This window comes from Fukomys damarensis, unplaced genomic scaffold (assembly GCF_012274545.1).
Source record: "Fukomys damarensis isolate Sample0158 unplaced genomic scaffold, DMR_v1.0_HiC HiC_scaffold_32, whole genome shotgun sequence".
In the NCBI taxonomy this organism is placed as follows: domain Eukaryota; kingdom Metazoa; phylum Chordata; class Mammalia; order Rodentia; family Bathyergidae; genus Fukomys; species Fukomys damarensis.
This window is the reverse complement of record NW_022900944.1, coordinates 48,560,600-48,573,920: the sequence shown is the minus strand read 5'-3', so window position 1 is coordinate 48,573,920 and position 13,321 is coordinate 48,560,600. Positions and strand designations below refer to the sequence as shown.

The window sequence follows — 13,321 nt, the reverse complement described above, 5'->3', positions numbered from 1 at the left end:
CCCCCCCCCCCCCCCCCCCCCCCCCGTTAAGTTGCAGCAGCCACAGAGCTCCCTTTTACTTGGCAGAACAAGTTTTCCCTTCACAGTACAGGTGAGAGGGCTTTGCCTCTACTGTTGCTCTAGTAGTTTCTCTCCTCCCTCTGCCATCTCCACGATGGACCTCCATGCTCCACCTTTTACCATGTCTGAGTGCTCTTGGGCTCTCTGAATTCCAGGTAGATGCCCGTGCTGGGGCCACATTATGGAGACTAGAAGTCCCAGGAACACTGTCCTGAGAGTGCGTGTGTGATGAGCACTGTCCACTCTGCCTGTGCCACTGAGGCAGACGGAACCTCGAGGTTTGCCCAATTACAAGCTGCTGCCAGGGCTCTTGGACCCGTACCCTGTAGTGAGTGGGCAGGCCCAGGTGAGGACAGAAGGCAGGGGGAGCTGGGGAGAGAACTGACTCTGGCCAGGCTGGTGGTCATGATGGCTGGAATCACCCAGAGATGATGGAGCAGGTATCCATGCAACCTGCAGAGGCCTCAGTAAGTTCAGGATGGAGGGTGGATTCCTCACAAGGGCTGATCTCTTGCCTTTCCTTGTTGCCGTACACCTCCCCAGGGAGGCAGACTTTCTCAAGAACCCCTCAGGTGCATCCCGTGCCACAGCACTACAGGGCTGTGGGTGGGACTAGGCATCCCTGGAGGGGCCATTAAGTTCCTTAGTGAGAGAAGTGAAATTGTAGCTGGTTTGGAATTAATTCTGGGAAGAGTGTCTGAAAGCAGCACTTTCTTTTCTAGGATAAAGATAAAGTTTCTCTACCCAAGACCCCAAAGCTGGACCGCAGTGATGGAGGGAAGGAGGTGAGAGAGCGCACCACCAAGCGGAAGCTGCCCTTCACGTTGGGGGCCAATGGAGAGCAGAAGGACTCAGACACAGGTACTGGCCCAAGGCTACCCCCAGCCGTGTCCTGGTTCCCACCGAGCTCACTGTGGAGTCTGTCCAGAGCAGCTCTGGGTGCAGGCAGTGGGGCAGAGACTAACTTCCGGCCACTGCCTCCTCTCTCCTGCATTGGGGCCGCCTTGAAGCCCACTGGAAGCCTTGCCCTCAGCACCCTGTGTCATGGTGCTCCTGCAGGGTCACAGCGAGCAGAGCTGTGGGTGGAGGGAATCCAACAAGTGAAGGGCAGCCAGCCGTCAGGTGGGGAGCCCTGGCCTGTGCCCATGGTCCCAGTGGAGGCCTGAGACTGCCCCACTCTGCTGGTCTCTCAGGGCTTTGTAGCCCCATCGGGAGCAGGAGAGCAGAGCACCAATGTGACCTGAGGCCAGGGCAAGTTGCTGCGAGCGCTGGGCTCTGCCCCTGCATCCTCAGACTCCAGGAGTGCAGCATGCTCAAGATGGCAGGGCAGGAGCTTAAGATGCTGGGACAGGGTGAGCATATAAGTGTGAGAGGGCACCTGCATATACCTAGGGGAGAGGGTCAGGGCGCCCCAGGCCTTCTCCCACCTCTCCTGGCCTGTGTTTCTGTGTGTGCTCACAGGAGCAGGCCAGAGAGTGGAAGGGCTGGTCTCACAGCTGGTATGCAGAGGAAGTAGCAAAGGGTGTAGTGCACGTAACTCTTGTCATCAGCAGTGTGCTGGGGACAGAAGTCTGCACGGGTACTAGAAGGTGGCAGGGGGAGTGTTCCTCCCTGCATTACAGGAAGGAAGAGTAGTCAGAGTAGAGGGAAAGAGCCGCCAGCTGACCCCCATCGTCTGCCTAGAATGGAGAGGTGGCTCCCTGTGGGCTCCTGGGGCGGGGGCAGCTACATGCAGAGAAGATCAGAGCAGTCCCGAAGACCCTTGTTCCTGTCTTCAGTGCCCTGCTGATTTTGTCATAGCAGGGTGGAGCATTTGCAGTTGGCTCTTAGCCTTGGTAGTGGTTGTATGAGGTTTGGAAGGGGCCTCTAGAGACTGAGTTCTCCGCAAGTCTTGCTGCAGAAGCTCGTGTTGCAGGTGCTGCTACCTGTGCTTTGTGGCAGAGGCCTGGGGCTTATGGGAGGCGGTGCTTGAGCCCGTGACCCCGAGTGGTCCAGTCCTGCAAGTCTAGACGTTCATTGTCCCTGCAGTGTGGGGAAGAGACCTCCCCAGGGTCTCCAGAAGCTGCAGGGACCTATCTGTCCTTGGTGACCGTCTGTGACGTCAGGCTGGGGTCCTTGAGCACCACAGGTACACGAGACCGAATGTGTTCACTCTGCTTCCTTTCTCTGGCAGGCAGGGCCCAGTGGGCACAGGGCAGACTCAAACGGTCACATCAGAAAATAGGGACAAACATTTGAAAACCGTTGTTTTCTACCCATGAGTCCAGTATTGTGGAAATACATGGGAGATGTAGTTAGTGTTTGTGCTCTGAGATATGTCATCCTCTGGGAAGCTGATTTTGATATATAGCTTTGTTGTGTGTCTGCTTTGTTAATGTAATAAAGTTAGACTTCAGGGTACAGTACCGCCTGTCCTAGATCGATCAGCCGATTGAGGTGCTGGGGATCAAACCAGGGCATTGAGCATGTTAGGCCAGCACTCTGCTTCTAGTTTCCTCCTAGAAGGCTGAATTTTTAACCAGGATCCTCTCACACCAGTGGCTCTTTGTCCTCCTCCAGTGCCTTCCTTCCATGCTTACCTGGTCCCTGCCTCCTTCCCCTCTGCACTTGGAGTGCTGGACACCTGAGCTGGGCACTGATTTCACCCTAACCAGAGAGCCTTCAGGTTGCTCTGGTCTGGCATCCAGCTGCCTCTTCAGGAGGGCGAAGCCCCACAGTGGGCAAGGCAGGGAGATTTGTACAGTAAAGTTTTTTAATTTATAAAGAAAAGAGGTTTGTTTTGGCTCACAGTTCTGGTAGCTGGGAAAGTGCTGGTATCTGCAGGATTTTTTCTCCTGGTATAAGACAGACTGAAACACTCTTGTCCTTTGGCTGAGGGAGATGTGGTTTAGCCAGCCCAGGCAGGCCCTTCCTCCAGTCAAAGGCCCAGCCCCTTCCCCTACTGTCTCTCTAGCTCCCTCTGCTGAGAAGTTGCTGCCCAGTACCACCTCCTGCCAAAGGGGAAGTGGTTTAGCCCTAGAGTGCAGGGATCCCTGGGAACCAGCCTCCCAATTGGGGTTCCAAGTGGCTGATCCTGAGTCTCTCCGCTGTGCTGAAATGGCATGAGCTCTTCGGAGACCACCAAGCTGCTGCAGAGTGGCTTCCTGTTTCCCGAGCCCTGGTGTGCTCAGCCCAGCCTACAGAGGTGCAGCCTCCCGCTGCTTAGTCAGGGATAGGGGCAGTCTGCCAAACAGTGTGGTGCCGGTTGAGTCACAGCATGACCCGAACCAGGCCCCCAAGGTTGTATGTCCACGTGGTGCCTGCAGAGGCCAGGCCTGTGGTCATCTGGGTCACCCATGAGCGTGGGACATGGCTGCCTCTGTGCTTCTCCAGGAACAGGCTCAGGCTGCAGGCAGAGTGGGAGAGCAGGCGGTCATGTGCCCAGCTGCCAGCAGCAGGCCAGTTGGTGCTCACAGTGTCCTGACCGGGCTGGCAGAGAACAGCCTATGTGGTCAGCATGCAGGACCAGCCTCCCCTCATTCTCCTGGCTTCCTTGTCCCTTGTCCCTTGTCCCCTGCTGACAGGTCCTGGTCTCATGGATGAAATCACTCACATGAAGTCTGGTTCGCCTCAAATGATACTATCCTGCCCACGCTGTGTTTTTTAAATTTATCCCTAACTTTTAAAATCAGTAAATATGAGTTGTTCAGCCATCACTTTACCTCTGTAGGATTCACAGAAACCTCTGCCCACGATCGCAGGGTACCTTCCGAGAGCTGCCCTGTGGAACTGTCAGAGCAGGCAGCTGTCTGTGCTGTTCTTGGCACCAAGATATTTCTTAGGAACAAATTAAGATTTTCTTCACCTTTACTCTCATCCCTGATTGCTCTGTGGTTTCCTCAGCGTGTTGATGCCACACATACAGTACCATGTGTTCCGTGAGAACATAGCCACTCGGCTGCGAGTACAGCCAGGGAGGTTCTGTCTTACAAACCTGACAGATCTTTGGCTGGGAGGGCACCCCCTGCATGTGGCCTATGGAAGGGGTCCTGATGGGATTCCTGGCACAGGAGAGTTCCGTCTGCAGGACCAGGCCTGGCTCTGCTCAGGGCTGCTCCTTCTAGGCATGGCAGGGAAGAATGTGTCTCCTGCTGTCCCAGAAACCTTGGCGGATAGGCTTGGCGCAACTAATGGCTGGGCCTCGGCCACCAGTGGTGGGGCTGAGGGCCTTCCCCTTCCTGGGAGTCTCTAAGAAGAGCAACCAGCTGCATCCTGGGAAGTGCATGTTGCGAGGCTGGCCCAGAGCCCTGTAGAGTGCGGATCTGCCCTCTGCACGATGTGTTGAGGGCTCTGGGATTGGCCTGAGAATCTTCATGTGTCACTCATAAAGAGGAACCTCCAGACAAAATATTTTGCATAACTGAGGACTCTGTGGCTAGTCGCTAGTCTGTGGTCATACTGTTGCTCGGCCACTTGTCCTTTCCAGACTTAAAGAGCTCCTTCTTAAATAAAGGAGAGTATGGACTAGTAAAGGGGGGCTTTCTGCTTAGAACTGCATATTTCCCCAAATTCCAGAGGTCTTGGTCTCATAGCAGGCCGATAACATACTGTGAGCCAACTGGGGTCTACTGGACACCTGTCTCAGGGCTTTCTTGAACTTGTGCAGCGGGGACAGTCACCCCAGGGGAGTGAGGGTGGGGTCACAGCAGTGCTTCCCGGCCAGGTGAAAAGGCGAGCCGGCCCAGGGCAGGCAGCAGCTTGCGCATCCTGGCTCTGCACCGTGGATGGGGGAGTGTCTTTCCCGCTCAGCACTGACTTGGGTAGTCAGGTTGCAGTGCAGCACTGGGGCCTCAGAGCACCAGGTGCATGTCTGGACTGTGGTTTTATGTCTTCTGCCCTCTTAGCCTGCTTCCTGAGGATGCCGCCTCTCAGGAGTCTGGGACGGCCTGCGGAGCCAGGCCACTGTCACCCTCAGTGTGGAGACGGGGAGGCCAGCCTGCATATGTGTGACCCTTGCCGTGCTGCTGTTGAAGCTGAGGAGACCGGAGAGAGGGGTACTGGGGGCCAGAGCACACAGGCACAGGCTCCTGGCTTTCTTTAAACACTTGGTGATGGTAATGAAAGAAATATAAATAAACACAAGTCAGGAAATTGGGAGGACAGTGAGTGACTGCCACGGTCACAGGCATGGATCAGTGCTGCAGACTGGACTGCTAAGGACGTGCTCCCGTGGGCTCCCACTGGCTGTGCCCAAGAGGGAGCCAGGGCCTAGGTGAAACGGTGGCCCTCAGGCAGCTCCCGCCTGAGGACATTTACTGCCACGATTGAGGCTTGGCAGCCAGCAGACCTTGCCTCGTGACACTGAGCATCAAATACATGGCGGAAGAGACGTGCTTTTGAGGCCAAGTAGGAGAGAGAGGAGCTGTCAGTGGCATTGTCGCTCCTCCTTGCCACTTGGCAGAACAGCAGGAAAACTGCTCCCTGACACGTTTAGGGAGCTTTCTGCTATTTCAGAATACTGCCACATAACCACTCCTCTCCAGAGCAGATCTAGGGTGTACTGATGCCTCCAGATTCTGTGACAGCACAGAGCAGTCACGGATGTTTCTGTCTAGGAAATACGGTGGACTTTGTCTCCTAAACTCTCTATAGAAAACCCTAAAATTGGAGATATAAATGCAGAACCATGCTTTGAAATGAGCTGAGGTGCACACACTTAACAGTCATTGTTCCTAGCTAAGACTCTTCGTCTCTTCTAGCAGGTGCCGCAGAGATGAGAGGCTTTTGTGCCCAATTCTCCCTCCTCCGGGAGGGCTGTGTTCAGGTTTTGCTGCCTTGAGCTCCCTGCAGCCCCTGATCAGAGAGCCAGCGTCCTTGTGTGCAGAGTGCAGCTGGGTATGGGCACCTGCACAGAAGTATGGGCACCGAAGAAAGCATCCTGAGAGGCTTAGGAATGCCACTTGGGACTATTAGTTGCCAAGTGGGAATGGACAGAATGCAGTAAGAGTGAGTCTACAACAGGAACAGGAAATAAGCTATCAGAAAGGTCTAGCAGATTTTCAAGTAGCAAATGAAACATCTGAAAATGAAAATAGTAATCACTAAAACTAAAAACTCAGTGGCCAGACTCTTACGCTGCGTGAGATGCAACACAAAATAAGAATTAGTGAATTAGAAGTGAAGACTGAAGAAATTGCCTAGACAGCGGTATAGGAAAAACTGAGGTAGGAAGTGATGGGAGGGTAGAAGAGAGAAGGAGGCTTCACAGTGCATGGTGCGCGGCGAGTGCTGCGGGAGCTGGCGGTGAGAGGTGGTGTGCTGGTGGGGACCGCAGGAGCATGAGCAGCGTCCTGCAGTGTAGATGTGAGTGTCCAGGCACCACCAGGGAGGTCCGGCAGCCTCTGGATGCCGAAGGGCCATGGGGCCCACTCCACCCAAGCCCATCCCTGGCCCGCTGCCCAGAGCACCTGTGTTCCGGCAAGGCCTTCTCTCCGATGGATGCCATGACAGGAAGTGGGCTTCTGAAAACAGGAGTCACTCAGAACAGGCCAGGGTTGGAATCCAGCGGTGCTGGGCAAGGACAGGGTTAGGCCAGGTGGGAATGTGTATAGAGAAAAGTACTACAGGGCCGGGGACTTGGCTCCGTGGTTCCACTGCCTGCCTCTCAAGCTTAAGGGCCTGAGCTCGATACCAAGAAAGAAAAGGAAAGGAAAAGGAGCTGCAGAAGCTGGGCATGGTGGCGCACACCTGCAGTCCTAGCATTCTGGGAGGTTGAGGCAGGAGGCTTACAGGTTGGAGCCCAGCCTGGGCAACTTGGCGAGACCCTGTCTCAGAATTTAAAAAACAAACAAACAAACACAAAGCATTTTTAAGGGGCTGGAGGTGTAGCTCAGTGTGAAGACCCTGGGTTCATACTCAATTCATTAACTTCATTCTTTCCACAATTCTGGCCACAGCTGGGCCCTGTGGGTGTACCTGGGACTCTACATGGTGCTTGGTCACTTCCTTGGCTTGCTGTTTCTCACTGCAGATACTACTTGGAATTCATACAAATTCTACTTTGCTTCCCTTTGGATAATAGAAGTCAAGCTGCCAGGGAAACTCATTGGCTGTCCAGCCTTGGCAGGAAGTTCCTGCTGCTCCCTGCCTGCCTTCCCCTCCCACAGACAGGACAGGCCAGGGGCAAGGGACAGGTGTGGCAGCCTCCCTCTTCAAGGGCCATCCTTCCCTGGGCACTGGCTTCCCTGTGTGAACCATGCCTGTAGCACACTGAGGTTTGGGTCACACATGCTAAGACTGGGCTCCCTCTCAGGGGCTTTCTGTGCTGCCTGCCCTCACCTCAAGGCCCCAGTGAACAGTGTCTCAGAGTGAAAGGCAGCCCTTGAGGCAGGTGCTAGAGAACACTACCCTTGCGGCAGGCAGTGAGGTCTGATTTCAGGATGGACTTCGGTTGGGATACCAAACATACAGTTGAAGGGCAGGGTTAGCTGTGTAGGGTGTGCAGGGGCTGACACAAGCTCCTCCCCGGGGGGGCGCTGAGATTGGAAAGGTCTCAGTCTCCAAGCACACTCTTGGCTGAGTAGGAGCAGTGAGCTCAGCCCATCTTGCCCAGGGCTTGTGACCCTGCCTGCCTGCCATTCTTAGCTGTCCTCCAAGGGAAGGGGAGGGCTCTGACTGACCATCCTAGTTGACCTTCTGCAGGGTATATTCCCTTTGGGCTCTGTGCCTAAAACATTTAGGTATCTTAAAAATAACACCTGCTATTTGGCAGGTTGAGGCAGGGAGGATTCCTTGAGTTTAGGAGCTTGAGGAGAGCTTCCACAACATAGCAAGACCTTTTTTCAATAAAAACCTGTGCTTTGGGGTCTCTGGACAGCCAGATTGACAGCCCACTATCTGCACATAGCACAGAAGCAAGGCTGTCCCCTGGAGTGGTGAGATGCATTTAGCACGTGTCTCCACAGCTGAGACTGCCATTTCATGGGTAGTCTTGAATGGCTGTGGTGCTTTCCTCGGTTGGCCTTGTCATGCTTTGCAGGCCTTCCATCTCTCACGCATCAACTTCCACTGCTCACGTGGTGACAGGCAGGCATCTCTCCTGGTGGTTCAGGGGGCCCTGAGTTCCGGAGTGTGCTGGCCCCTCTCGCTGTGGGCACCCAGGCCCCACACTAGGGCATCCAAGGTCCTGGGCACAAGACCACAGGCAGTTCATGAGGAAGGTGGGTCTAGTGTCCTCTGCCTGGTTTCTGTTGCCCAGACATTGCCAGAGGAAGGGCATGGTCAGCTCAGCTGGTGGGTGAGAGAGGGGACAAGGGTGGAGCAGGAGCGTGTGCACTGAGCCAGGCAGCTGCTGGCCCCTCACACGGCCTGGGCCATTCTCTTACTTCCCTTGTCCCAGGGGCCCACCATGTGCACACTCCCCACTCCACACGCGGCTTCGTGGGCATGCGGGGTGGAAAGGAGGCAGAGGCCACAGAAGGCCTCTCGGCACCACATGCCCTCAAGCAGGAGGAACGAGAGATGTGTTCTCTTAGAAGAGAAGCAGCACATTTGGTCTTTCCAGCAGAGGCTGGCAGGGCACCTGTTCAGGACTGCTGGCCAGGGGAGGCTGAGACGGAGACAGCAAGCTGTTGCCTGTATCTGTTAGTGCTCTGTGTTGATGCCTTTCAGTGTCTCCAGCTCAGTCCATGTTGTGGTACTGCAAGGCCAGTACACTCCTCAAAGCGCCAGGGCGTGCAAGAAAGGCACAAGGCACAGAGTGCTGACGAGTTGGTCTTGTTTTATGTGTGTGTTTTGTACCTTGTCTTGACTGTTGGGAAGGCAAGCTCACGTGCAGACGCGTGTACTCACAGTGCCCTGCCCATGCAGGCCAGGTCGGCATAGCTCCGCCGGCCTCCACGTTCCAGCACCATGTGTGTGGCACAGGTGACACTCAGGAGAGGCCCCTGAAGTGAACTGAGCGAGTGGCTGGTGGAGGCCGAGCCTGCAGACGGCCTGGCTGACACAAGGTGTTGAACTGTGCCTGCTGGGGCTGGGCAGTATCAGTGCCAGCACCATTGCTCCCTCCTTCCCTCCCTTGCATAGGCCTCCCTGTTGCTTTGTAAGCTCTCAGGGGATGCAGGGGCTCTGTAATGCTAGGCACGGACTCAGCATGAAGTGTTGCCTCCCTTTCTCCTCACCTGCCACACAGAGAAGCAGGGTCCCGAGCGGAAGAGGATCAAGAAGGAGCCTGTTGCCCGCAAATCTGGGCTGCTATTTGGCATGGGGCTCTCTGGGATCCGGGCCGGCTACCCGCTCTCTGAGCGCCAGCAGGTGGCTCTCCTCATGCAGATGACGGCCGAAGAGTCTGCCAACAGCCCAGGTGAGCCAGGGACAGGGTGGTCCCTGGGGCTGGAGGGGCTGTCTCTGCTTGATTCCCTTTGCCTTGTGGAAACAAAACGTGAAGTTCTCGAGGCTTCCACCAAGCAGTGCCAGCCCTACTAATGCCCCACCTGTCCCCTCCTTGGCCCACAGTAGACACAACACCAAAGCACCCCTCCCAGTCCACAGTGTGTCAGAAGGGGACGCCTAACTCTGCCTCAAAAACCAAAGATAAAGTGAACAAGAGGAACGAGCGGGGGGAGACCCGCCTGCACCGGGCCGCGATCCGAGGAGATGCCCGGCGCATCAAGGAGCTCATCAGTGAGGGTGCGGACGTCAACGTCAAGGACTTTGCAGGTAAGCACCAGCCGCCTGAGCAGGTTTAGCAAGGTCTGGCGCAGTGCCGCAGTGGGAGGCGCAACACCCAGGAGTGCACCCTCCACTCCCCAGGTCCTGGGATGTATGACCTCGTGTGTGGGGTCATCGGCTGCTTCTGAGAGGGAGAAAGGAGTGTGTGGGTGGGTGTTTCTGTTTGTATTTACACTGCTGTGTTTACATCTGTCAGCCTTAGTCCCAGGCTCTTGGCGTTATCTGTCTTGTGTGTGTAGGAAGAAGCATTTGCCCAGCAGAGGGCACTGCTGTGCTGTGATTCTAGCTGAGTCTTCCTCTTGTAGCTGCTGAGGGGGACAGGTCACCCACCCTCCAACCTTGTGAGACTTATTCCAAGGGCACCCCCAGGAGGCACAGTCAGATGATGTTACCTTTGGGTGGGGGTTGAACTCGGGACCTTGTGCTTGCAAGGCAGGCAGTGGAACCACTGAGCTAAATCCCCAACCCTGATGTGTTACCTTTTAAATTAAGAGAAATGTGGGGTCCCCCCAGAACAGGGCCAGTATGGGCCAGGACCTTGGTTTTAGGGGCTCTGGGTAGAGTCCGTGCCGTTTTCCACCACTGCACCAACGTACACCCCGCACCCTCCAGAGCTGCTCCTGGAGCGGGGATGGAGGCATGAAACCACTGCCTGAGTTGGTAGTTGTCTGCTTTATTTTAAAGCAGTTCTTCCAGCCAGGCACCACTGCAGTGACCTATAGTCCCTGAGTTCTGGGAGGCTGAGGCAGAAGGATCAGAGTTTCAGCTTAGCCTGGGTGGTGTAGTGACCTAGCAAAATACTGTCTCAAAAAAAATTCTTTTTGTTGTTGTTTATCAAAAGGCCCTCATGGTGCAGCTCAGCACAGAAAGGCTCTAGTTCAGTCTCCAGTCTCTGGACACACCCCCACTCCCCCGTTACCCTGAATGGGGCCTTGCAGAGGCACTGACACTGTTCTTGCAGGTGGGCTGAGCGTGCTGCACACCAAAGGTGCGGGACCACGCTGACTGTCCCTGTACTCCAGATCCCCAGGCCTGAACCCATGCATGTCTAGAAGTGGCTGTTGCAGTAGGCAGCCCTACAGTCCATGTAAGAGCACTGTCAGGTAGAGCACAGTGGTGAACACTTGCAGCTCTTCTGCCTCAGCCTCTGGAGTAGCTGGGATTGCAAGTTCAAGACCAGGATGCGCAAGTTAGTGAGGCCCCATCTGTCTCAAAATCGAAAAATGAAAGGGGTTGGGGGTGCAGCTCAGTGGGAGAGCATTTGCCTGGTACATGTGAGGTCCTGGGGGGTTTCCCTGTTGCAAGCAGAAGGTTTCTGCCTTGAAGGCATTGACTGGCAAGCCGGGCAAGGCACTGTTGATGGTTCAGGTTATTGATCTGCAAGGAGTAAAGCCAGGTGTTGATTATGCAGACACCAGAGCAGGGGAGACGTAGGCCTCGTGGCCAGAGACGTCCCTCTGTGTGGGTTGACCACCCGTCCTTGTCATGTAGCACGTCCTCAGGAGTGAGGTCCTCAAGGATTAAATAACATATGTCCTAAGTGTCTGTTTCCAGGCTGGACAGCGCTGCATGAGGCCTGTAACCGAGGCTACTACGATGTAGCCAAGCAGCTGCTGGCTGCAGGTGCGGAGGTGAACACCAAGGGCCTGGATGATGACACGCCCTTGCACGATGCCGCCAACAACGGCCACTACAAGGTTGGCATCTTCCCACACCCCCACGCCTGCTCTGTCCTCTAACTTCGGGACCACCCTGCAGCTTCGTGTTTCTCTGTCCTAGTAGCCTTCCCACTTTCTGGGTATTGAGAAGTGAGTGTTTGCCTTGCCTCGAAGGCCCTGCCGTCCCGCTGTGCCCCCAGCTGCCCGCCCTGGATGGCACCTGGACAGCCTCCACAGTTCTAAAGGCAGCACCACTGTAACACGTCACAGGGTCCCCCTTCGACCACATGGGTCTGGCTGGACTTAGCAGGTGAACGATTGCACCCAAGAGGAAGGGTGGCCGTACTCACGCTGCTGGGTCCCGGTGGTTGTCACTGTCTGGCCTGGAAGGAAGAGGCACAGCCAGCACACAGGCTGGCACATTCAAGCAGAGCCTCCCTGGGAAAGGGCTGCCTCCAGGTCTGAAGCAGAGACAGGCTGCACCGTCCACCTCAACCTGCTGGAGAGCAGGACACAGATGTCAGGGTCCCCCAGAGAGGCCACAGACCGAGCAGTGTGCCACTCAACAGCAGTCCCTGCCTGGCCATGTTGGGAAGGTGTGTGGGAGTTGACAGTGCTGCAGGAAGCAGGGCTTGCTGTGGGAAGGGGCTCCAATGGGAGGGTTTCTGAGACAACCAGACAGATTGCTGAAACGCTAGTTACACATTTGATAAAGACTTATCCTCGTGTTTAGGGAAGGTTGTAGACATAATGGCTTGTTTTATTTTCTTTAATGGGTCTTGAGGCCTGAGAGGACTTGGCCTACATGGCTGGTCTTAGGGAAGGGCCACAGTCCAAGGAGGCTGGTTGCCTCCCTTCAGGGAGAAGGAACCTTGGTCCTACCCCACAAGGAGCCAGGTTCCACTCAGCCACAGGATGAGAGGAGGGGTCCCGGTCGGCGGGAGGGAGTCCTCTAGAATCCGAGGACCTGCATGGCATGACATCACAGCAGCAGAAACTCAGACCGATAAGTTGTGTGCTGGTAACAGAGCATAGTGCAGCACTATGAGTGACAAGCTTTGTCTCAGGCAGGATTGAAGTGGAGGAGAGAATTAGTGTTTGCTTTTGTTCAGCAAGTTGCTGTCCTGGACATATGAAACAGGTTGCTGATTATAAAAGATTGAACAGAGCTATATTGAAATGTCACCTGGAATGTTTAAAACTCATGTAAACGTCCTTATGCATGTAAAATCAAGCAAGGAAGAGGTCATTTTATTTTCTAATGTAAATGAAATTAAATAAACCAGCTTACAGAAACTTGGTCTTTGTTTCCTCTATTCTGTGCCCTGCTGTCCCCCAATAAAAGGTCCCTCTAAACTCTCAGAATCTGCACAACTACTCACAGTATCCACACCATTCTGGGCTTTGTGAGATGCCTCCTGGGCTACAGGTGGACAGGGAGAGGCGGGATGTCCCAGCGGAGGGCCAGCTGGCTGCCCCATCAGGCCTCGCCTCAGCTGCTGGGCTCCAGCTCTGCACATTTGTGCCTCAGGGCTGCTGGGGGGGCCACACTGGGACCCCTGTGTTGGGCTGCCATTTGCATGGGGAAGGCAGAGCGGTGTTCCTCAGCTCCCTGATACAGTCCTCCATGTTTTGTAGGTAGTGAAGCTGTTGTTACGGTATGGGGGGAATCCTCAGCAGAGCAACCGGAAAGGCGAGACCCCATTGAAAGTGGCCAATTCCCCTACGATGGTGAATCTGCTGTTAGGCAAAGGCACCTACACATCCAGTGAAGAGAGCTCCACTGGTAAGTGGTGTGGTGTGGGTGTTTTCTCCTGAGCCACAGGGCAGCCCTATGGCCACACAGGGTCTCCAACCTCCTTGGGGGCCTGGCACTTTCAGGGACCTGGCCCTGT

At 55.2% G+C, this 13,321-nt stretch overlaps 1 protein-coding gene across 4 annotated transcripts in view; it reads left to right on the top strand.

The window, feature by feature from the left end:
- Ankrd11 (ankyrin repeat domain 11) overlaps positions 1-13,321 on the top strand; it is a 108,972-nt gene that overhangs the window by 80,903 nt on the left and 14,748 nt on the right. For 3 of the 4 annotated variants that reach the window (XM_010627555.2, XM_010627557.3, XM_010627556.2), the window contains exons 3-7: positions 783-921; positions 9,230-9,400; positions 9,553-9,756; positions 11,323-11,465; positions 13,065-13,212. In XM_010627555.2, the coding sequence (XP_010625857.1) occupies positions 783-921; positions 9,230-9,400; positions 9,553-9,756; positions 11,323-11,465; positions 13,065-13,212 (805 nt within the window). Of the gene's footprint in view, positions 1-782; positions 922-9,229; positions 9,401-9,552; positions 9,757-11,309; positions 11,466-13,064; positions 13,213-13,321 lie in introns of those variants that run through there. The other variant, XM_010627558.3, reaches the window with a different exon arrangement.